Raw genomic sequence first — 23,321 nt, 5'->3', positions numbered from 1 at the left:
ACAAATTTGTAAACAAGATTTAAGCACTAAATAAAACAGTTTTAAAATTAAAGATGTCAACATGAAAGAAAGTGGTCAGATCAGGTGGCCATACAACACATTTATTTTAAGGGTTGGACTATTAAAAAACTCAATGCATGTTTTTTAAAGGAAACTGTCAACGCTATACATAGATACCAACAGACAAGCCATTATAAGCCATAATTATTCACAAAGTCAAATACGTGTAATAAAACACACAACTAAAAAACTTCCTATAGCCAAGTATTGGTTATCCACATTAACAAAGGTACTCACTGGTATTCACTCACAGTATTAAACTTTAGATTAGTGGCTCAGTAAACTACTCCCTAGGCAGACAGACTAAAGTTTAGGCCAGCCATGTAGTTTTGTAAATGAAGTTTTATTGGGATGCAGCCATACTCATTCATTTAGGTATCATCTATGGCTGCTTTCACACTAAAAGAACAGAGCTGAGGACTTGTGGCAGAAACCACATGGCCCATAAAGCCTAAAATATTTATTTTCTGGCCCTTTAAGAACAAATGTGCCAACCGCTACCGCTACTCCAGACAATTCAAACTAAAATCTAATACCTTGGTAAGTTTAAAGACACTTAAATCAGATACAACATTCTAATGATGATTATCTTGGTTCAACAATGAAACTGTTTCCCTAAAAATACACTTACTGTATGTATTACCTGTCAAAAGTGTATCACCTGAGGTGAAGTTTTGCACTGGATAGCTGTGAATTAACTTCAGTTTTAAACAGTTGCCAGTTACTTTGTTATTTCTAAATATACTACTGCTCTCTTATGTAGAAATATTTAAAATTCTAAGTCACTAAAAAGCCTTTCATTTTCATTTCACAAGATATGAATCAGTATTTCCCTATCTATTCACTTTTATAAACAGCATCAGCAACAATGAATGAGTCAATATAATATTAATTTCTAACACTTATAAATTCCCAAACTAGATAAAAAATATTTTTTGAGGTCAAAAGCTAAATTTTCAAATTGGCATTACAAAGTCCTGATTTGTGAACTTCTCACTGACTTTAGGCTTCCAACTTTAAGCAACTCTAACAAGAATCTTAAAATCAGTCACACACACACACACACACACGCACACACACAAACCTGTTTTCTAAATTTCTTAGCTAAAAAAACAAAAAACAAAAAACAACCCCTCACTTCTTTATCAGACTCTCAAAATTACCCTCACTGCAATTCATTCAGATTCCAAGGACAAGAATGGAAAAGGAAAAAAAAAAAAAAAAAAAAGACTCCAGCAGCTCAAATATTTATTTTAGATCTTCTTTGCAATGTATTTAAATTTTCAATTTTGCACAAAATTACATAAGAACTAAAAACTGGGGCATGCTGGAGGTGGCAGTGACTTGGCTGTGACACAAATGCAAAAATTTCACTCCACCCTCTCCCCCAGGGAGCAAGCAAATCACCTATGTGACACACCTGGTCTCCACCAGCCTTGTGGGTAAGTACCCCAAGATTGCTTCCAAACTTGTATCTCCCAGACAGAAGAGCTAAAAATTGATGATAACCCCATGTACCAGCTGACTCATTTTTGAAAGTGCGACCCTCCAGCATCAGATGTCATACTGTAAGGAGGCAGAGCTGGCTTGCAAAACAAAAAATAAACCTGCTGGCACTGAGGGAAGAGAGGCAGATTAGAAGTTTTCAAACACGTAGGCAGCAAAACTTTCAAAATTAACAGGGAAAGAGAAGAGAGGGAAAAAATGAGGACATGATGATAGGAAAATAAAAATATTACTGCAAAAAGGTAAGACACAAGAAGAAAAACAAATCTAAGTCTTAGAAGTACAATATGTAACTGTTACAAAGTTTTGAGATCCTGAAATGGGATAGAGTTTAAATACATTATCAAATGATAACTACATCTATCTTCCCAATTTCTGTTCCCTAAGCAAGAGAATATGTGAACTTTGGCATCAAAATGTTTGCCACCAAACTGTAACATATTAATTACTACTTTTTACATATATTAAAGTAGGCTATTAAAAACCACTGATAAGACAAGCTAAGTAATTTAAACCAATCCAGTATAGAAGAAGAAGGATTGAAAGATTATTACCTTAAAATAAATCTGTCCTGGGTCTATTAAACATAGCAAAGTTGTTCTACTCAAATTGGAAATTGTTTTTTAATCAAGAGAAAAATGAATATATGCAGAACTAGCAGACATTTTTCTTGCAGTAATTTATAATAATTTCTGTCTGAATGAATTTCTACTCATCCTAATAACAGTATATTTCTAGAATATTATAAATAAGTTACCAAAAAAAGTCCCGAGGTTAGAATTCAAACTCTCAAAACTATGACATATGCCAGGTGTGGTAGTTCATGTCTGTAATCTCAGCACTTTGAGAGGTCAAGACATAAGGACCACTTGAGCTCAGGAGTTCAAGGTCAACCTGGGCAACATGATGAAACCTCGTCTCTTAGCCGGGTGTGGTGGTGGGTGCCTTTAGTCCCAGCAACTTGGGAGGCTGAGGTGGGAGGGTCACTTGAGCCCAGAAGGTCAAAGTTGCAGTGAACTGTGATCGTGCCACTGCACTCCAGCCTGGGCGATGGAGTGAGACCTTGTCTTGGAAACAAACAAACATAAACTATGAAATATATACCACCTAGCAACAGTTCCCAAGCTTGACTTTGGCTCCTAAAGAGTCTACTTATTCTTTTACTGCCAAGTTGCTGGAAATAAGAATCCTGTATGTGCTTGTAAATGCAGAACATATAACCTAATTCAAAACATATAACCAAAGGGAAATTTTTGTATTAAACTATTGACTTAGGTTATCCTAAAGTGTGTCAGAATAACAAGTCAGAAAAGAAATTTTAAAACTGAAACAATAACCAAATAACATTAGATAATAAAATGTAAATCTCAGAATGAGAATCAATTTTAGGTCTTGATTTGAATCGCAGAAAATATGATCACAAAACACCCACTAATCTGAATACTGCAGCATGAGCTAGCAAATTCAAATGGTGGCTCACTTCCAATAACACTGGTGCAGCTTCTCCATCCTGCAAGCCACTCCTTTTACCTCCACTGTAACTCTCTAGGAGAGAAAAGTATACTAGTTTTATTAATGTTATAAAAACTTCTAGAGAAATGTTTAGTTAAAACGTTCACCACATAAAAGGCATACTTTAAAATGCATATTAAGAAATTTTTAATGTTTTCTATAATGTTTATAGTAAAATGTTTAAAACCTTGAAGTTTTTTTGAGAAATACTTTCCTGTTTATACATACAGATAGGTCTTTGATAGTGGCTACTGATACTTTTAATGAGAAAAAAAGACACTAAAATATTTTAAGGAGATTAAATGAAGTAGGTCAACTCTCAGGCCCACTATTCTTAGCAGTATTCCTGCCAACTATACATTGTCTTCATTTTTACAGTATGTATTTCACTTTACAATGACAGCCTTTTAAAGGCTGTAAAATAATTCAAAATTACCTTTTACAAGCTGTGGCCATTCGGTGACATCAGGGTGATCACAGCTTTGAGTCACTGATTAAAAACAGGTTGTCACACCAGTCTAGCTGCTACCTTGATCTGAGCGTAGGCTTAATAACTCTAATAAATTAAACAAACCTTTGGTTAGAACACTTTAATATATAAACCCAATTCATTGTTCAAAAAATAATATTCAAAGCTTCAAATTAGGTGTCAACGTAAAATTCATCAGAAGAGTAATTATTATAGAAAAGGTTTTAAGGACTATTTTCCAGCATTTTGTTTTTCTTAAATGATCTCTTCATTTGAGAAAATGTAATAATTCCTTGTACTTTTATGTAATGTTATAGTTTCTGAAGCATTTTGGTCAATAGTACCTTGAGTCTTATAACAACTTTGGCTTTACCTAATCAAGACAGATAATATACTAAGAATTAAAAAAAAAAAAAATTAAGCAGCCTCCGAGTGATTAACTGACTTGCCCAAGATTTTGGAACTAGTGTTGAAGGACTGACTAAAACCCAGATATACTGACTTCCTATCAAGGGATGGATTTTTTTGTTTGTTTTGGCTTAGTTTTGCTATACCGGGTTTCAAGATTTAAGTATATGTAAATGAGTAAAGATTCAGAACACAGATTGAGATCTTTCAAATACGGACAAATTCAGTCAAAAGATTCCTAAGCTGATAGAGCAATCAGTCACCAAGGAGGGCAACTGCTTAATGGAATAGTTATACACATACACATAAACACACACACATAAACACAAAGTCTAGTCCCACTAATTCTGTATGTACGTAAAGTCATTTAACATCAGTCACCGCATGTTCTCACTCACAGGTGGGAACTGAACAATGAGAACACATGGACACAGGAAGGGGAACATCACACTCTGGGGACTGTTGTGGGGTGGGGGGAGGGGGAGGGATAGCATTAGGAAATATACCTAATGCTAAATGACGAGTTAATGGGTGCAGCACACCAGCATGGCACATATATACATATGTAACTAACCTGCACATTGTGCACATGTACCCTAAAACTTAAAGTATAATAATAATAATAAAAAACATCAGTCAAAACCCCTTAAGTACTGCATAAAAATATATTCTACTCTTTCTTGGCCATAAATCTACTAAGATTTAATTTCATGAAAAAGTATGGCAAAAGATGAAAGCATATCCTCCTCCCTCAACCAAATATCTTTTTAACCCCTTACATGGCCTTAGCTGAACTTTTCTGATTGTCACAGTTCAAATTTAGCAGGCCTCTTTACTGACACTGTAGTTCTGGCAAAGATACCATACATCTGAAATATCCCAGTATCAAAAGGTCATTTTGTGCAACTAGTTCTTTCCCCTCACGATTCCCCTATCCAGGCCAAATCTGAGGCATCAACTACGGAAAGATGAGGAAATTAGGAGGAAGAAACATTTCATAATTAACATCCTCAAAGCAACAATAGTCAAGCGTAAAAGGTGGCTACCAGTGTGGATTCAGAACCCAATATAAAACAGCAAGGTATCTGCGAATACCAACGGTTAAAACATGAATGTTTGAGCCCATACCTATGCAGCTATGAACGCAGGGCTTCAAAATCCAGATTAGGTGAGGATTGGCCTGAATATATAAAAATAATTGCAGGGGATTCCAATAAATGGGATTTATAGTATCTGTAAGAAATAACGCAATCTCCCAGATATTCCTATCCTAACTATACATTTCCTAATAAGAACTTAGACATTGCTGAGGTCATATGGGAAATACCATCTTCCCTAAAATAAACAATGTGGTCATGATACAGCTTCCCCTTGGGTTCTCAAGAGACTAATGGTATGTGGAATTAGAAGATTCAAACAAGTCTAACTTTCCATCTTGTAAACACAAAAATAATAAAGTTAAAATATCTTTTAATTGACTAATTGACCTCAAAGTAATTAAAGAGCTATATGTATTTTGAAAACTAGAGTCAAGTCCTCTCTTCCAGTCCCCTCTTTTATGAGATCCGGTGCTCAAAAGGCTCCAAGGCCAGGCTGGACTTATGTCTCTGTTTGGTCATTCACTAGCTGAGAAATCTTGGGCAAGTTACTTAACCTCTCCGAGTCTCAGTTTCCTTATAGGTAGAACTAGGATAATAGTACCTATTCCATAGAGCTGTCATGGATAAACAAGCTAACATCTAAGTATCTCAGAACAGTGCCTGACATAATGTGCTCACAAATGGCTGGGCATGGTGGCTAACGCCTGTAATCCCAGCACTTTGGGAGGCCAAGGCGGGTGGATCACTTGAGGCCAGGAGTTCGAGACTAGCCTGGCCAACACGGTGAAACCCCGTCTCTACTAAAAATACAAAACTTAGCCAGGTGTGGTGGCACACGCCTGTAATCCCAGCTACCTGGGAGGCCAAGGCATGAGAATCACTTGAACCTGGGAGATGGACGTTGCAGTGAGTCAAGAAGGTGCCACTGCACTCCAGCCTGGGCAACAGAGCAAGACTCTGTCTCAAAAACAACAACAGCAGCAGCAGCAGCAGCAGCAGCAACAACAACAACAAATGAAAGCTATTATTAATACTCATAGCCCAAAATCCAAACCTGCCCTCTCAATCTTTTTATGCATATTATTTTACCTCTCATAGCACACTAATCTCTTGTAAATTTTTTCAGCACCCTACCTGGGTCCCTCATACAGTCTTGGAAGTGTAGTTAGTGAGCACCTGACACAATGCTTTAAAAATGGCAGGGGCCCAAATTTGCTGAACACATCTGTCATTATTATGACATTAAGATACACATGCAATACGAATTCCAAAAAATAGAACAAAAACATACCATATTTCGCCAAACTTCTGAGGAGCTGGTGAATTCTAAAATCAGGCTCTTACAGATTTTTAACCTAAAATATAAAACACCTCACTCAATTCTTTTTACATAAACAACTGGATAAACTTTCAAAAAAAAAAGGTACTAAATTTCATCATAAAGGCAAATTTATTTTCTATAATTATGAACATCCAAAAACGTATCAAGAAACAAATTACTGCTGTTGCCGGGATGAGGAAAGCATAGGTAGGCAGGCCCTGTGGCCTGAGTGCTTTCAGCAGGCAAAGCCATATTTCCCATATTCATCCATAAAGCTTAGTGCCTTCTATTTATTTACTCTATCCTCCCTCCAAAAGGGCTAAACACATATGAAAACTATTTGACTATATCCCTCTAATCCCTTCAAATACCTATAGCAATTTTGTTTTTAATTAAATTCTATATGCTAAGCATCGGCTATGTTAGGTACAAATCTGGGCATCTACCACTTTCTAGAGTAGCAGCCTTGGGCCGACCCTCTGACCCTTGAGTCTCCAATGTCAGGTTATTGTAGCAGAGAAAACGCGTTAAAAAGTTATAGTATAATGCCTACCTGGCACAAAACAGGACTTCAATATACGACGATAATTATAATTTATTAAATCAACCACTTAATATATATCAAAACTTAACTCTTAAAAAAAAATCCTGAAGCTTAAAGCAAGCCCCTAAATTATCACTGTAAATTCTTAACTTGTTTGTATACAATCAGAACATTCCTCAATGGAACAAAAACAAAGTCCTTTCATGTACTGCATTACATATAAAGAAAGCAAATCTCAAAGGTTAAGAAACCTATCCAGTGTCCTAGAGGTTGATGGTAGAAAGTGAATACACTGCATATAAAACAATTTGAAATAAAATTAACCAACTTTTAAGGTTTTAGAGACTGACTTTCAAACTTCAGTCTATAATAGAATTACCTGGGGAAATCTAAAAATGCAACTACTTGGGCTCTACTCGCAAAGATTTTCATTCAGTGCATGAAGTAGGGGTTCATGAATTTTTTTAAAATTTTTTTCAGACCAACCCAAGAACGCAGAAATGAATTTGCATTTTAACATATACTTCACATGACACACAGATCTCATTTTAAGAAGCCCTGCCTTCCAAATTATGAGTTAGGAACACATAATCATGGAGGAAATATACCAAATCTATAAAAATACAGAATAACAAAAACTGTAAGCACTACAAATATTAGGCACACTCACTTGCCAATTTAACCATAAGAATCCTAATACCAGACATAGTTCTCTTACTTTCTCTCTTCAACAGAGGGCTCAGTCTAATAATCTTATGAATAAGTATAGTCTAATAATAAATGCCTATGTTGATCTATATCTACCTCCCTAAAATTTTCATTTTATTCATTTCTATTTTTCCTTCACCTCCTTCTAAAGCTGTTTCAAAACTTAATTTCACAAACTGTTTTTTTCTATCACTTTTTATTATAACACCCAACACTTCTGTTCTCCTTTGCATCATGTTTATGGTGTCTTATATTTATGGATAATGCTACTTATTAAAACTGTCTAAGTTTTGTCCGTTTACACATTTCACAATTAAAGGACTACTCCAACAATTTTCCTAAGTCCTCCTGCTTTAGTTTCTCCTCATTCCAGTCCATTCTGCAGTTAAGACTTAAAAAGTTTTAAATACTGCTTTCAAATAATACTTGCAACATAATTCCCTCAACTCCGTTAGCTCCTCAGAGTACCATTTCTTTATCTTCTTTCCTTTTACTGCCAAAAAGACGTGAAAACCACTAGCTCAGCTGCTATTTTTCTATCTACTGAAATTTTTCTTGTAAAGTTTCCATCATTTCTGTATATTCCCAGTGCTTTGGCCCCTTAATCCTACTTAATTTTTGTAGCTTTTAAGACTGCTAATGACTCCTCACCTCCTCTGGCTTCCCTAATGTTGTATCCACTCATTTTCTTCCATCTCTCTAAAGGCAATAAGGTCTTCTGCTAGTTCATCTTCCTACCTCATACATGGCCTCTCTCCAAGTTTCTGTCAATAGCCACTTTTCTTAACCTAAACCAATTTTCTGCGCAATGTCATCCATTCCCACAGCACCTCTATGCTTACGAACCCCTAACTCTGTATCTTTAAGTCCTTATGTCTGGCATGGTATGCCTGCAACTACATATTACCAACGGTACACATCCATTTGGATGTCTCATTAACATCTACATTCAACGTATCTAATATCAAACTCAATTATTTTCCCAAAGAACTCACTCTGCCTAATCTCACTGTCCTGGTTAAGAACTAAAAAAATTGGTGCCATTCATTACTTTCTCCCCCTCATTTTTATTTGCCCTAACCACTGTGTAGGTTGATACTTGTTCAGCCTTCAAATTCTTCATAATCATTAATTCAAAAACTATCTACTAGATTTTGAGTGCCTACTAGGTGGATGAAGATGCAGAGGTAGAAAAACTAGACATAATTTCTTGTCCTCATGTGGTAAAGGAAATGGGCACAAATAAAAACCACAATTAATTATGCAATAACAATGCGGAGTTAAGTGTTGTGATGGAGAGATACAGGGGGTGTTAAGTTGTGTACTGTAATAAAAAGTCCTTAGTCTGAAGAAAAGGAAAACCATTCTTTATGAGGGACAAGCAAGATTTACAAGACACACTAAGAAAAACCCTGTGAGGTAATGATGGTAGCACTATCAGTCCAGCTGCTCAAATTGGAAGATTCTCAGTCATATTCTAAAGAGTCTCTCTCTTTCCCAGTATATCAAATTGTTTACCAATTGCTACCAATTCATCCTTAGAAATTCCCCTACATTTCTACATTCCCACACTATTCCCCAGTCTTTTTTGATTGCTTTTAGTTGCTTCCAGAATAAAGCCAAAGCTCCCAATCATGTCAGATGAGATTCTACACAATTTGGTCAAAACCTGCCAGTGCAGCCTCTTCTTACAGACTAGACCAGACTTCAAGAGAACATGTGTATCATTTGCTTTTATACTTCCAGTGCTTGCAAATGTTTATAGAATAAGCATCTTACAAAAGAGAAAATTTTTCTCTTAGGGAACTTGTTTTCAGTCCTTTAGTAAATGCAAGGTTAAGATTCAAACCCTAATTTGTCTGATTCTAAAGACCATGCTTATTCCCTTGTACTTGCCTTCTAATTTATACTCAAACCCTATGAATTTCCTTAAAAATATCTCTTACTCCTTTTTTCCTCAAACTTCCCAACACTGTCCTACTACAGTGCCCCATTATTTCATCTGGTTTCCCTTTTGCCTTTATCCTCAACTTTGCCACTAGAATTATCTTCCTAAAAACTCAAAGTTACACATATCATTCTATATTCAAAAGCCTTAACACTTTCTCATGCCAACAGAATAAATTTCTAACTCCTTCACATTTTATTTGAGGCCCTTGCCATGTGGCCCTGACCCCAGCCATCCCAGCACTACTGCCCACTATATGACATCATCACCAGTTACCAGATCTAGTCCCATCATTTGACTATTGGCTATAATGTACTGGATATTTGTGTTTCTGACTTCAATACTTTTGCTTCTGAGGAGACTTCACTCGGAAATGGTCCTCTATCCATTACTAACCTCTATCCCCCACCCACCTATCATGCCATGTTAAAAACTGGCCTCATTCTAAACACTGTATCTCACAGGGTTATCTAAACTCTTATACATAATCACCATCTCCTTCATGTCTTATTATACATTCTTAATACCATAAAATAATTTATTAATTTCTCCTTATATTTATTATGTTATACCTTACATTACAGCTATCTGTATACATTTGTCAGTGCCTCTAGTTGTAAGCTGATTGATGGTAGGGATCATCTCTTCCATATTTTACTTTTCGTAATAATGGTGACTATGTTTTCTTGACACCATACCTCCCCTCTACAAGAAAAAAAAAAAAAAAAAAAAAAAAGGAATCAGGACCCATGGCCTTTGAGCTAGTTCCAAATGTGACTCATAGATGAACAAAGATACCATTTCTTCCCAAATTAACACAAATATAAGTAAATGCCAATTTAAGAAACGTTTTTTCAAAGACTAAATATGTAAGAATAACCAAAACAATTGTTTCTAATAATGTTCCTTTCTCTACCAGATATTAAAACATATTAACTTAAATGGTATAATTAAAATCAGCACGCCTTTAAAAAACTGAGTATACACTAAATATATGCATACCTTATGACTTAAAAATTTCACTCTTAAGTATACCAAACAGAAGTAAACATATTCACAAGAAGACAATCACTGAAATGTTTAGAGCAGCAGCAATATTCTTAACAGTTCCAAACCAAAAATGATTAAATGTCTGTAACAGCAGATTAAACTATGGCATATTCTTAAAATGGAATATCACTTCCATTCTTAAAATGGAATATACAGTGACTATCATAAACAATTACTACAACCAACAATGTGAATAAATCTCACAAATACATTGAAAGAAGTCAGACACAACTAAATGTGCTTGATTCTAGTTAGATAAAGGATGAAAACAGGCAAATCTAATCTATGCTATGAGAAGTGAGGACAGTGGTTACACATAGAAGAAAAGGGGTAGTGACACAGAGCACAAGGGGCTACGCAGGAGCTGCTGCTGTTTTTTGATCTGAATGCTAGCTAAACGGGTGCTCAGTGTGTGAAAGTGCAACAAGCTATACACTTAGAAGTGTATAGCTTAAAACATTCTAAAAAAAAAAAAAAAACCTCATATGGTATTAGCATTAGACAAAGAGGTAAGCACAACAGAAAGTTAATTTCAGAGAAAGATCCGAAAGTATCTGACAGTTGCTCCTTCTCAAACGAGAATTTTCAGACCTTGGATAACAGGCAGCACAGGACTATAATGCACGAAAGGACAAAAACAAAGGAGGTGAGCCATCCACTGCTTGGATGTCTGCCTGGAGGTAATTTCCAACCTGCAGTCAACGGAGGGGAAATCCAATGAGAAGACAGCAGTTTTACTAAAGTCAGAATCAAGAGATCAGAGCTGAGAAAGCTGAAGTGGGTAAAATTGATGACAAGTGCCAGACAAGTGCTTGTCTGAGAAGGCAGAGAAATGGCTTCAGAAATCTGCCATTTGAGAGTCCACTGCTGAGTACTAACTGTACACGATTAAGGTAAGTGACTCCATGAAGCTAGTGAAAGAGGGGCAGTAAGCTGAAATATTCCCAGTACTTATAAAGGACTGGGAGACTCCTAAAATTCTCTCTAACCTGAGTGAAGAGAACACGGTGACACTGGGAGCATTTAGTAAAGACTCAGAAGGATCATGCCTTAGGTAGGAGCTACTACCATTAAAGCAAAGCCTTCTCTAGACAAACTCCAGTGTAGCCCTGAAGGGATAAAACTGACCAGCAAGTTATTTAGGTGGCTACAAAACAAAACACTCTAAAAGAAAACAAAATCTAGTCACCCAACAACAAAATATTACAATGTCCAGCATCCAATCTTAAAAAATCATTAAATATGTAAAAAACAAAAAATAAAATAAAATAAATACTAGGAAAATACAACCCATGACCAAGAGAAAAAAACCAACCAACAAATTCAGAGTGAAAAAATTCAAGAAATCAATAAGTAACCTGATTTTCAAACAGCTATTACAAATATGCTCAAGAATTCAAAAAAATACATGAATAAAATGAATCAAATGGAATTTCTTGAAATATAAAGCGAAATATCTGAAATTATTTAACAAGGGAGGAGAAAAAACAGTAAAATAGAAGACAAAGCAAACTGAAGCACAGGGAAATAAAAAGACTGAAAAATAATGAATATGATGTTAATGACCTGTGGATAATACCAAACAGTCTAACATATGTGTAACTGGAGTCCCAGAAAAAGAGGAAATGATGAAAGAGGAGTAAAGGTGGTAAAAATATATATATATATATATAGAAGAAACAATGGCAACAATCTTCCACATTTAAGGAAAACCGTAAATGTACAGATTCAAAAAGAAAAAAAAAAAACAAAACCCCAACAACTCTCAGCATGGTAATCATTGTGCAAATATCATAGAACGTACTTACACAAATCTAGATTAGATGGTATAGCTTACTACAGAACTAGGATACATGGTATAGCCCGGGTGCTCCTAGGTTATAAAGCTGTACAGCATGTTACTGTACTGAATGAATACTGTAAGCAACTGTAACAAAGTGTAAGTATTTATACATCTAAACCTAGAAAAGGTACAGTGAAAATATGGTGGTATAATCTTAAATGACTATTGTCAATTATGATCTCTTGTTGACTGAAATGTCAGCATGCGGCACATGACTGTATAACCAGACTTCTCATCAAAAACAAATGCTGAAAGAAAAACACATCAACTAACCAAGAAAAAAGAAACATATATGTCCACACAGAGACTTCTTTTTTTACACAAATGTTCATTGTACCTTTATTTATAATAGCTGGGAACTGAAAACAGCCCAGGTGTCCCTTAATAGATGAAGTCACAAACCACCGAAACATTCAACAATATGGATGAATCTCAAAAACATTATGTTGAGCAAAAAGAAACTTTTTACAACATATAAGTATTGTATGACTCTACTTACATAAAGTTCTGAGCAAGCTAAACTAAGATGAAAACAATCTGAACAATGTTAGGTTCTAGGGGTGGTGTGGGGGGAAGGAATAACTAGGAAGAGGTGTAGGTTCTATACCCTGATAGAACTTTCTGGCAAAGGTGTATACATTTGTCACAGCTCATGAAATGGTATTATGTGGTCAACTGTATTTTCCAAAGATGGTCACAATAGAAGCCATTCCACATGCTCTTAACAATGTAACACTGTCATTTTTTCATCAGGTGGTGGAGTCTATGGCCCTTCTCCTTGAATCTGAGTGAAATTAGTGAGTCTTTCAATCCAAAGACTACAGTCGTACCTCAACTATCTACAGAGGACTGGTTCCAGGACTCCCATGGATCCCAAAATCCAAGGATGCTTCGAATCCCTTATATAAAATGGCATGGTATTTGCATATAACCTACATGCATCTTCAAATATGTTAAACCATCTCTAGATTACTTATAATACCAAATACAATGTAATGCTATGTAAACAGTTGTTACAATGTATTGTCAAAGACAAGCTCTCCTTGCCAATCCCTGACCAAATGAGAGATTCATGAGCAAAATAAATAGTTGCTGATATTTAAGGCACTAAGTTTGGGGCAATGTATTACACAGCAATAAATAACTGGAACAGCATAGTAAATTCTAGTTAAAAATACTAAACTACTAAGTTTTAGTTAACATACATGCTGAAGTTAAGGGTGTGGTATACTAACAACTGCAACTTACTTTGAAAAGCATAAAAAAAGACACTAGAAGAAGACAGGATGGATAGATGGACAAGATAGAAGACAAAAATAGAACAAAATGTTGTGAAATTATATTCTACAATTATTTTAAAGTCTGTGTGGTTTGAAAAATTGTACGATAAAATGAAGAGTGAAATAAAGACATTTCCATACAAACAAAAGCTGAAAGATGTTGTAGCCAGTAGACCTCTACTTTAGAAATGTTTAAGAAATTTTTTCAAGTAAAAGGAAAATAACACCAGCAACAAACTTGGATCTACAAAAAGGAATCTCCACAAAGGAAAATAAATAAAAATGGTAAATATGAAGGTAAATATAAAGGAATGTTATTATTAGTTTTTAAGTTTCTTCGTAAGACAACTGGCCTTTGAAAGAAATAGTTTCAAACGCTGCTGTGGAATCTGTAACACATATAGAAGTAAAATGTTAAGATCATAATACCAAAAAGAATGAGGGAGAGTAAATGGATGTATACTATTCCAAAATTCTTACATTATACATTAAGAGGAATAATATTTTTGAAGGTAGATTGAGGTAAGTTAAAGGTGCATATTGTAAATCCTAGAAGTATCACTGGGGGGAAAAAAAACAGAGGGACAAGCTAATAATGGAGACAATACAAAATTCCAAAAATGCTCCATTAACCGAAAAGAAGGCAGAAAAGGAAGAAAAGATTAGACAAATAGAAAACAAATAGTGTCTTAAACACAACTATATTGCCAACTGCAATAAATGTAAATGGACTTAATCAAATTAAAAAGCAACGATCGTAAAAAGTCAATCTGAAAGCAAGATGCAACTATATGCTATCTAAAAGAAAGACATTAAATGACCAATAAGTTGAAAATAAAAACACAGCAAAATGATATAATGTGCAAAAATTAATCATAAGAAAGGAATGGATACACTAATATCAAAGTAGACTTTAGATAAGGAACATTACCAGCGATAAACAGAGACATTTCATAATGATAAAGACATCAATTAATCAAGGAGATCTAACAGTCCTAAATGTGAACACACCTAAGGACACAACTTTAAAGATTTTGCTTCAAAGCATATGAAGAAAAAATGAACAGAGCAGAAGGAAGATAAACTCAAAATTATAGTTGAAGATTTCAACATTCCTCTCTCGGTAATTAGTAAGTGGACAGAAAACCAGTAAGGATACAGAAGAAATACATTTATCTATCTGACAAAGAACATATGTTCTGAAAAGAATGTGAACATATTTGAACGGACACACAAAAGAAGAAAACTTCTCAACAGCAGTCATGAAGAAAACGTAAATTAAGACCATAATGACTTTTTACACCCATTAGAACGGCAATTATTTTAAATAAAAAACAGAAATTACCAAGTGTTAGAAAAGATGCAGAGAAATTGGAACCCTTATTCACTGCTGGTGGGAATGTAAAATGGTGCAGTCACTGTGGAAAACAGTATGGCAGTCTCTAAAAAAATTAAACATACAATTACCATATGACCCAGCAATTCCACTCCTAAGTACATAACCAAAAGAATTAAAAGAAGGGACTCAAACAGATACTTATATACCAATGTTCATAGCAGCATCATTCACATAGTTAAAAGTTACAAAGAGTCCAAATGTCCACTGACAAATAAATAAATAAAACAAAAAGTGATATATGCACACAATGAAGTATTACTCAACCTTAAAGAATCAAATTTGGATACATGCTACAACATGAATGAACTTTGAGGACTGATACGGTTTGAATATTTGTCCTGCCCAAATCTCATGTTAAAATATAATCCCCAATGTTGAGGGTGGGGCCTGGTGGGAGGTAACTGGGTCATGGGAGCAATCCCTCATAGCTTGGTGCTCTCCTTGGGATACAGAGTGAGTTCGCAGGAGATGTGGTCATTTAAAAAGGGTGTGCCACTTCCCCACCCTCTCTCTTGCTCCTGCTCTCGCCATATGACACGCCTGCTCCCCCTTTGCCTTCCACCATGAGTAAACTCACCATGAGGGCTCCCCAGAAGCTGAGCAGATGGTGGCGCCATGCTTGTACAGCCTGCAGCACCAGGGGCCAAATAAACTTCTTTTCTTTTTAAATTACCCAGTCTCAGATATTCATTTAAGGCAACGCAAGAATGGCCTAACGCAAGGACATTATTATTATTAAATGAAATGTGCCAGACACAAAAGGACAAAAATCGTATGATTCCACTTATATGAAGTACCTGGAAGAGTCAAATTCACATATAAAGTAGAATAGTGATTACCAGCAGATAGGGAGAGTAGGCAATGAAGAGTTACTGTTTAATGGATAGGGTTTCAGACTGAGAAGATGAAAAAGTTTCAGAGATGGATAGCGGTGATGGCTGCAGAATAATGTGAATGTACTTTATGTCACTGAACTGTACACTTAAAAATAGTTAAAATGGTATATTTGATGTTGTGTATTTTAGTACCACTTAAAAAAAAAACACTGCAATGGGATACCACTACACACCTCTCAGAACATGTGCAATTAAAGACTGAGAACATCAAATGCTGACATTTGGAGAACTGGAACTCTCATACACTGATGATGGGAATGTTAAGTAGTATAATCATCTGGAAAATAGTTTGGCAGTTCCTTATACATTTAAACATAAACTTACCATGTGACCCAGTAATTCCAATTTAAGGTATTTGCCCTAGAAAAATGAAAACATATGTTCACACAAAAACATGCACACAAAACAGTACCTTTATTCGCAACAGCCTAAAACTGAAAACAATTTAAATGTTCACCAGAAAATGAATGAACAAACTGTGGTATAGTCATATTGTATTTAAAAAAACGAAACAAACAAAAATCTGTGACAAACACAAATTGGATGAATCTCAAAAACATGCCAAGTGAAAGAAACCAGACATGGAAGAGTATATGTTACTTGATTCCGTGGATATGCAATTCTAGAGTAGGAAAACTAATAAACAGATCAGTGGTTGCCTGGGGCCAAGAGGGAGAAATGACTACAGACAGGAAGGAACTTTTTGGAGGTAATTCAATTGTTCTAAAGCTTGATTGTAGTAGCAGTGATAGTGTATATATTTATCAAAATCAATAAAACTATACAGTTAAAATGGGTGCATTTCATTGTTTATCAATTATACATCAATAAACTTGATTTTTTTCAAAGTTTGTGAGAACTTAATATAGAAAAAGGTGGCATTATCAGTGGGGAAAGGATGCCTTACAAGACAATCAGCTACCCAAGTGGAAGAAAATAAAAGGTAGATATAATTCCTAAACCATGACAAATGCAATCCAGATCTAAACCGTATCATACCATATCCAAAAATATGCTGAATGCTCAGATCTAACTTTGTAAATTAAAGTCTATAAAGTAAAATCACAAAAGTATCAGAAGAAAATACAAGAGATTGGCCAGGTATAGTAGCTCATGCCTGTAATCCCAGCACTTTGGGAGGCTGAGGTGGGAGGATAGCTTGAGGCCAGAAGTTCGAGACCAGTCTGGGCAACACACTGAGATACATTCTCTACAAAAAAAAAAAAAAAAAAAAAACCAACCAACCAAAAAAAAAAAAAACCAACTAGCTATAGTGGCACATGTCTATAATCTTAGCTACTTGGGAAGCTGAGGCAGGAGGATCACTTGAGCCCAGGAGTTTGAGGTTGCAGGGAGCTATGGTTGCTCCAGCCCGGGTGACAGAGTGAGATCCTATCTCTAAAAAGTTTTTGTAATATATATATGAGATCATATTTATATCATCTTTGTTAGCATGCTGAAACCCAGAAACCATAAAAGATGGGACAGATTTGCCTACATAAAAACTTTAAAATTTCACATGACTAGATACTATAAAATTAAAGGTAGGTAGAGATAATATTTGCAAATTATAATAAAGAATTAAATGATATATAAAGAATGCTTACAAATTTAAAAAACAAACACCACAATAGAAATGGACCAAAAAACCAGGCAATTTCCCAGGTTATTTATAAAGACTTAAACAGATTTTATATATACATGAATCAAAACAAGGTAAATGAGCAGTCCCTAATATATTTTAAGGAATGAAACTTGCTAAAATTATTTTTTAAAAGGTAATTGGCAAAACCTATCAAATATTTAGATTGACATGATCTAATGGCCTGACATCTTATTTGTAGGAATCTACCTTACAGAAAAAATAACAGGTACCATCATTGCAAAAGCAAATATTGAAAACAACCTAATTTCCAAAACAGGCAAAGGGTCTCATAACATATCATGAACTCTCAGAGTTAATTCCTAGTTCAGTTCTAAAGATTGAGAGAACACATCAGATTTAGAGTATTCCATCTCAGGTTTCTCAAGGACAATTTTTCATTAAGGCCTAATTTATTATATTTTAAAACATGCTTTTCCTTCCTTTTTTCTCTTTTTCCTCTTTTCCCCCCAAAAGCTTATATGGTAAAATTACCTGTAGTTAAGTGGGCATGTGATATGATGCACAGATTTAATGCAATAATTTATAAGAATTATCCAACTCCATTCTCTCAGCTGCTCTGGTCAAAAAACTTTGGCATCATGTTTTACTCCTCCCTTTATTTCCCACTTTCATCTGGTCTACTACCAAATCCTATGGACTCTATTTCAACATGTATCAAGAATTCAACCACTTCTCACCACCCTCACTGTGACCACTCTGTCCATTTCAGTCACGTCTTAATCTGTACTAATGGTCTACCAATTGGTCTGTTTCTGCCCTTGTCCCCTTTTTCAGTCTATGCTTAACACAGCAACCAGAGTGACCTTGCTAAACATAAGTCATACTTTTTCACTACTCTGCTCAAAGACTTCCAATAGCTTCCCATCTCACTTACCGGTAAAAATCAAACACCTTATTATGATCAAAATATCTGTACCCTCCATTCTCTCTATTTCCCATCATTTACTTTTCTAAAGCTACACTGGCCACACCTCGAGTTCTTCAAACACATCAGGCACTCTCACTTTGGGGTTTCCCTATTCACTACACTCTGCCTGAAATGCTCTTCCCCCAAATATCCACATGGCTAGCTCTCTCATCTCCCTCAGTTCTTCACCCAAGTTACCATTTCAGTGAAGTTTTCTCTACCTACCCTATCTAAAATTTCCCATCATCCTTTTCACCTGCAAACACTTCCCTTATTTGTTTCTTCTCCTTAGCACTATGTAACATATATTTTACCTATCTTTACGATCTCTTTTTAGGATTTAAGTGCCATGAAAGCAAAAGACTGAGTGGGTTTTATACACTGCTGTCTCTACCAGGACCTAGAAAAAAAGGCCCACTACACAGTAGGTGTTCAAGAAATGTTTACTAAGTGAATCAGATGGATGTGTATGTAGCCAACCATTTGAAAGATTCCTATAACACAGTTAAGAGGAAAAAAAATTATATGAAACACAAGTTTTAGTACACAAAAATCTGTGCACAAGCAATTAAAAACCTGAAATGAAATTTTAAAAAATTCAATTTGCAATACCATCAAAACATAAAATTCTTAGAAATAAAATTTTAAAGTAATAAGTACAAGACCTGTATACTGAAAACTACAAAACATGAAAGAAATTAAAGAACACCTTAATAAATGGAAAGATATCCCATGCTCATGAATGAGAAGACAGTATTAAGGTAGCAATACTTCCCAAATAGACCTACAGATTCAACACAAATCCAAGTCCTATTAAAATCCCAGTTGCATTTTTTTGCAAGCTAACCCTAGAATTCTATGGAAATTTGAGAAACCCAGAGACCCAAAACAATTTTGAAAAAGAATAAGTTAGAATACTCACATTTCCTGGTTTCAAGACTTACTACAAAGCTACAGTAATCAAGAGTGTGTGTTACCAAAAAAACCAGACATACATGTCAATGAACATACCTTGAAAATACCATGGTAAGTAAAAGAACCCACACACAAAAGGACACATACTGTATGATTCCCATTTATATGAAATATCCAGAATAAATAAATTCATAGAGACAAAGCAGATTAGTGGTTTCCAGGGGCCAGGAAAGAATGGGGAATGGCTGCTAACAGGTTAGGATTTATTTTGGGGATGATGAAAATGTTCTAAAATTCAATAGTGGTGATGGCTACAGAACTGTGAATATACTAAAAACTTTAAAAGGGTGAATTTTATAGTATGTGAATTATCTCAATAAAGCTATTAACAGTTTTGAAAGTTAGAGAATATGTTTGGTAGGATTTTTTTTAAATACTGCCTCCCCAAAAGGAAAAAAGCTGTATGTATATCAGTACTTTTACAGCTATCTTACATTTTATATTTGATTGGTAATTTCCTTCCAGGCATTTTTTTCCCTCTACAGTTAAACACACTTAACAACTGTTAAGTTTTAGAATTGGCTATGAAGCAAAGAGAAACCTTTCATTTCTTCTTCTACTTAAAAAAAAAATAGCTTTTTACTTTTCTTTTCTGTATTTCCTCATCCTCAAAAATAGATTCTACACACCAATATCTGAGGGATGGTGGGGCAACTACCACAAAATACAAGAGGCTCTCTTCTGGAAATGTAAAAATGTTAGAATTCCTAGGAACTTTTCATGATTTATGAGCCTAACCTAACATTTAAAACTGAGCCCATGCTGGTAAATCTGGGCTACACAGTCATACATACATAGAACTCTGGAATCACAACACATCCACTGTGCACTGGAAGAGTACTGTAATCTCCTCCTAATGTGCACCTTGGCTCTCCCCTCCCTTGGGTTCTTTGAAATTTTTTTTTTTAAATAAGGTATGTTTATTTCTTATTTACTTACTAACTACAGAAGGTAGACTCACAATGTGCCAATATTAAAATGTTATCATTCCTCATTAAAATATTTACTTAAGTGTTTTATTACATGACTTACCAGCAATGGAAGAATCTCATCTGAGAGTAGTTCTCAACTGTCATCTATGAAAATCTTTAGAAATACCAAATCATCAGAATTACTTTAATTTCCTGGCTTTTAATCATAAAGCATTCCTACTGGTCAACAATTCTACAATCTGAAAACAGGGACATCTGTACCATATAGTCCCAATGATTTATTATTCTGAAATTTTCCTCTGGGTTATTTTTACACTGTAATTAGAGTTCAAACTTCCATAGCGCCTAGCCTAAAATTAAACCTAGAATTATGCCAATTTATGCCTGCTATATATGCACACACAAAAGACTTATAATGCAATATACTAAAAGAACTAAAGGTAGGTGGGTTTTTCCTTGAAGGAATCATAGCTACATTATTTTCAAGTTTAATCTGTTACATTCATCTGCCTATCAAATAAATGTAGCACTTAAACGCATAAAACAAAATTTGATTTAGTGACCAAAAACCATTAGCTTCTAATTTAACTTCAAAACGCTTTTCAAAAAATCGACCCCATCTAATTCTAAGTGAACCAGACCACACTTGATAGAAAACTGTTGTTCTAAAAACCATACGTACTTAACACAAACAGTAAACATATGAGAACATTTAGTCTTCTATTGATGTCTTACAAAATACTTCAATGTGGCTGGTTATAATTTTTTTTTTTTTTTAAGGGACAGGGTCTGTCACTGCGGCTGGAGTGCAGTGGTGTGATAACAGCTCACTGCAGCCTGGAACTCCAGGGTTCAAGCAATCCCCCCACCTCAGCCTCCCAAGCTGGGCTAATTTTATTTTTCATAGGGATAAGGTCTCACTTTGTTGCCCAGGCTGGTCTCCAATTTGTGGCCTCAAGTGACTCTCTCACCTCTGCCTTATATTTCCGTTTGAGCTGTTATTATCAACTGGAGTAACATTTCTAGTTGGGGAAAAAAGAACTGATCCTTATCTGTAGATGAACACTTATACATTCAGCACTTACAAATAACTGAATGTGGGCATGAAAAAAAGAATGACAGATGATAAACATTTACTGTTCTCAAAATAAATTACCTAATCTCAGTTTAGATAAACACGACTCAGAATTCAATTAACAGTAAAATATAAAGAAGCCCCAAACCAATGAGTGCAAAAAGAAAGACTCTCAAGGAAGGCTTCCCTGAGTAATATTTAGGTTGAGCCCTGTAAGATAGAAGGAAGATGGATAACTCAAGAAACTAAAAGCAGCCTGTGTGGTAAGATGGTACTGACCAAAGGGGAATGCACAGGAAGGTAAGGCTCAGAAAGTAGACAGAACCCTATCAAAGAAAAATTTTAAATAGAAAGCACTCTTCTATTTCAAAATAACTGTTATTTGTTCACAATAATACAAAGGAATTATAAACTACTAAAACTAACAAACCAAAGTGGGCAACATAGGAAGACCCCATCTCTACCAAAAAAAAAAAAAAAAAACCCCACAAAACTTAGCAGGGCCTGGAGGTGCCTGCCTGCAGTCCCAGCTACTTGGGAGGCTGAGGCAAGACTATCGCTTGAGGCCAGGGGGTTCAAGGATGCAGGGAGCTATGATCATGGCACTGCACTCCAGCCTGGGGAAGAGAGGGAGACCCTGTCTCCTGGACAAAAAAAAAAAAAAAAAAAAGGTGGGTGGGTGGGGTGGGGAGAATTCAATAATTAGGATGAATAGACTTTAAAATGTAGTTTATACACACAGTGGAATACTACTCAGCTATAAAAATAAGAATAAAACCCTGTAATTTGCAGGAACATGGATGGAACAAGAAGCCATTATGTTAAGTGAAATAAGCCAAACACAGAAAGACAAATACCACATGTTCTCACTCATACATGGGCTAAAAAAGTATATCTCAAGAAGATAAGCATAGACTGGTGGTTACTAGCAGCCGAAGTGGGGAGTGAGAGGACAAAGGCAGAAGAACATAATTGTATTTATTATTGCTGAACTGTACACTTAAAAAACTGTACACTTAAAAAATCATTAAAAATGAACTGTACACTTAAAAAAGATGGTAAATTATGTATGTATATTTAACCTCAATACAAAATTTTAAAAATTCAATACTTAATGCTGGAACAACTAGCTTTTCATATTTAAAATAAAAAATCCTAACTCCCTTCAGATGAACCTAAATGCAAATAACAAAGAGTAACAAAAAATCCTCAACTATTAGCAGACAATATAAAAAGAGGATTTCTTAAACAAAAAGCACAATCATAAAGAAAAAGACATGATTTTTACATCAAAAATTAAGGCTCATACTACCAGAGAATACTACAATGGGCAATATTTTATATTTTACTCTTATTCTGGTAACTTTCTTTGGCTGCACTGTAAAGTAAGAAGGTTGGATGAAATGATCTTCATGGTCCTTTTCAACATAAATGTTGTACGATAGTGTGCCTTTCCTTTAAAAACATTTATTTTTGAGATATTTAAAACTGTATGAAAATAATAAATTTCCTATCCTTTTACCTACCATTCAGAATAATCAAGCAACTGTAAATTAAAATGAGATAACATTTCACATGCCTCAAATTAGTAACTATTTTAAAATCTGACAATCCCAAGTATGGGTGAGGATGCTAGAAATGCCCACATAATGCTGATAAAGTATACATGGGCATATCCATTTAGGAAAAGAATTTACCAATATCTAGTAACCAGCAATTTCA

General features: G+C 35.1%; 1 protein-coding gene across 12 annotated transcripts in view; it reads right to left on the bottom strand.

The window, feature by feature from the left end:
• UBE3A (ubiquitin protein ligase E3A) overlaps positions 1-23,321 on the bottom strand; it is a 101,464-nt gene that overhangs the window by 68,159 nt on the left and 9,984 nt on the right. For 3 of the 12 annotated variants that reach the window (XM_003828062.7, XM_055098751.2, XM_055098746.2), the window contains exons 2-3: positions 6,347-6,410; positions 3,515-3,634 (exon numbers count right to left, since the gene is read on the bottom strand). The exons of 2 other annotated variants lie outside the window; for them this stretch is intronic. In XM_003828062.7, the coding sequence (XP_003828110.2) occupies positions 3,515-3,534 (20 nt within the window). In that variant the 5' untranslated portion in view covers positions 3,535-3,634; positions 6,347-6,410. Of the gene's footprint in view, positions 1-1,480; positions 3,005-3,046; positions 3,112-3,514; positions 3,635-6,346; positions 6,411-10,148; positions 13,214-23,321 lie in introns of those variants that run through there. 7 more of the 12 variants (XM_008953387.6, XM_057299897.2, XM_008953388.6 and 4 more) reach the window with 7 other exon arrangements.

Source organism: Pan paniscus, chromosome 16, assembly GCF_029289425.2.
Source record: "Pan paniscus chromosome 16, NHGRI_mPanPan1-v2.0_pri, whole genome shotgun sequence".
NCBI classification, from domain to species: domain Eukaryota; kingdom Metazoa; phylum Chordata; class Mammalia; order Primates; family Hominidae; genus Pan; species Pan paniscus.
The sequence above is the reverse complement of the archived record's forward strand: the minus strand, read 5'-3'. Positions and strand labels throughout refer to the sequence as shown.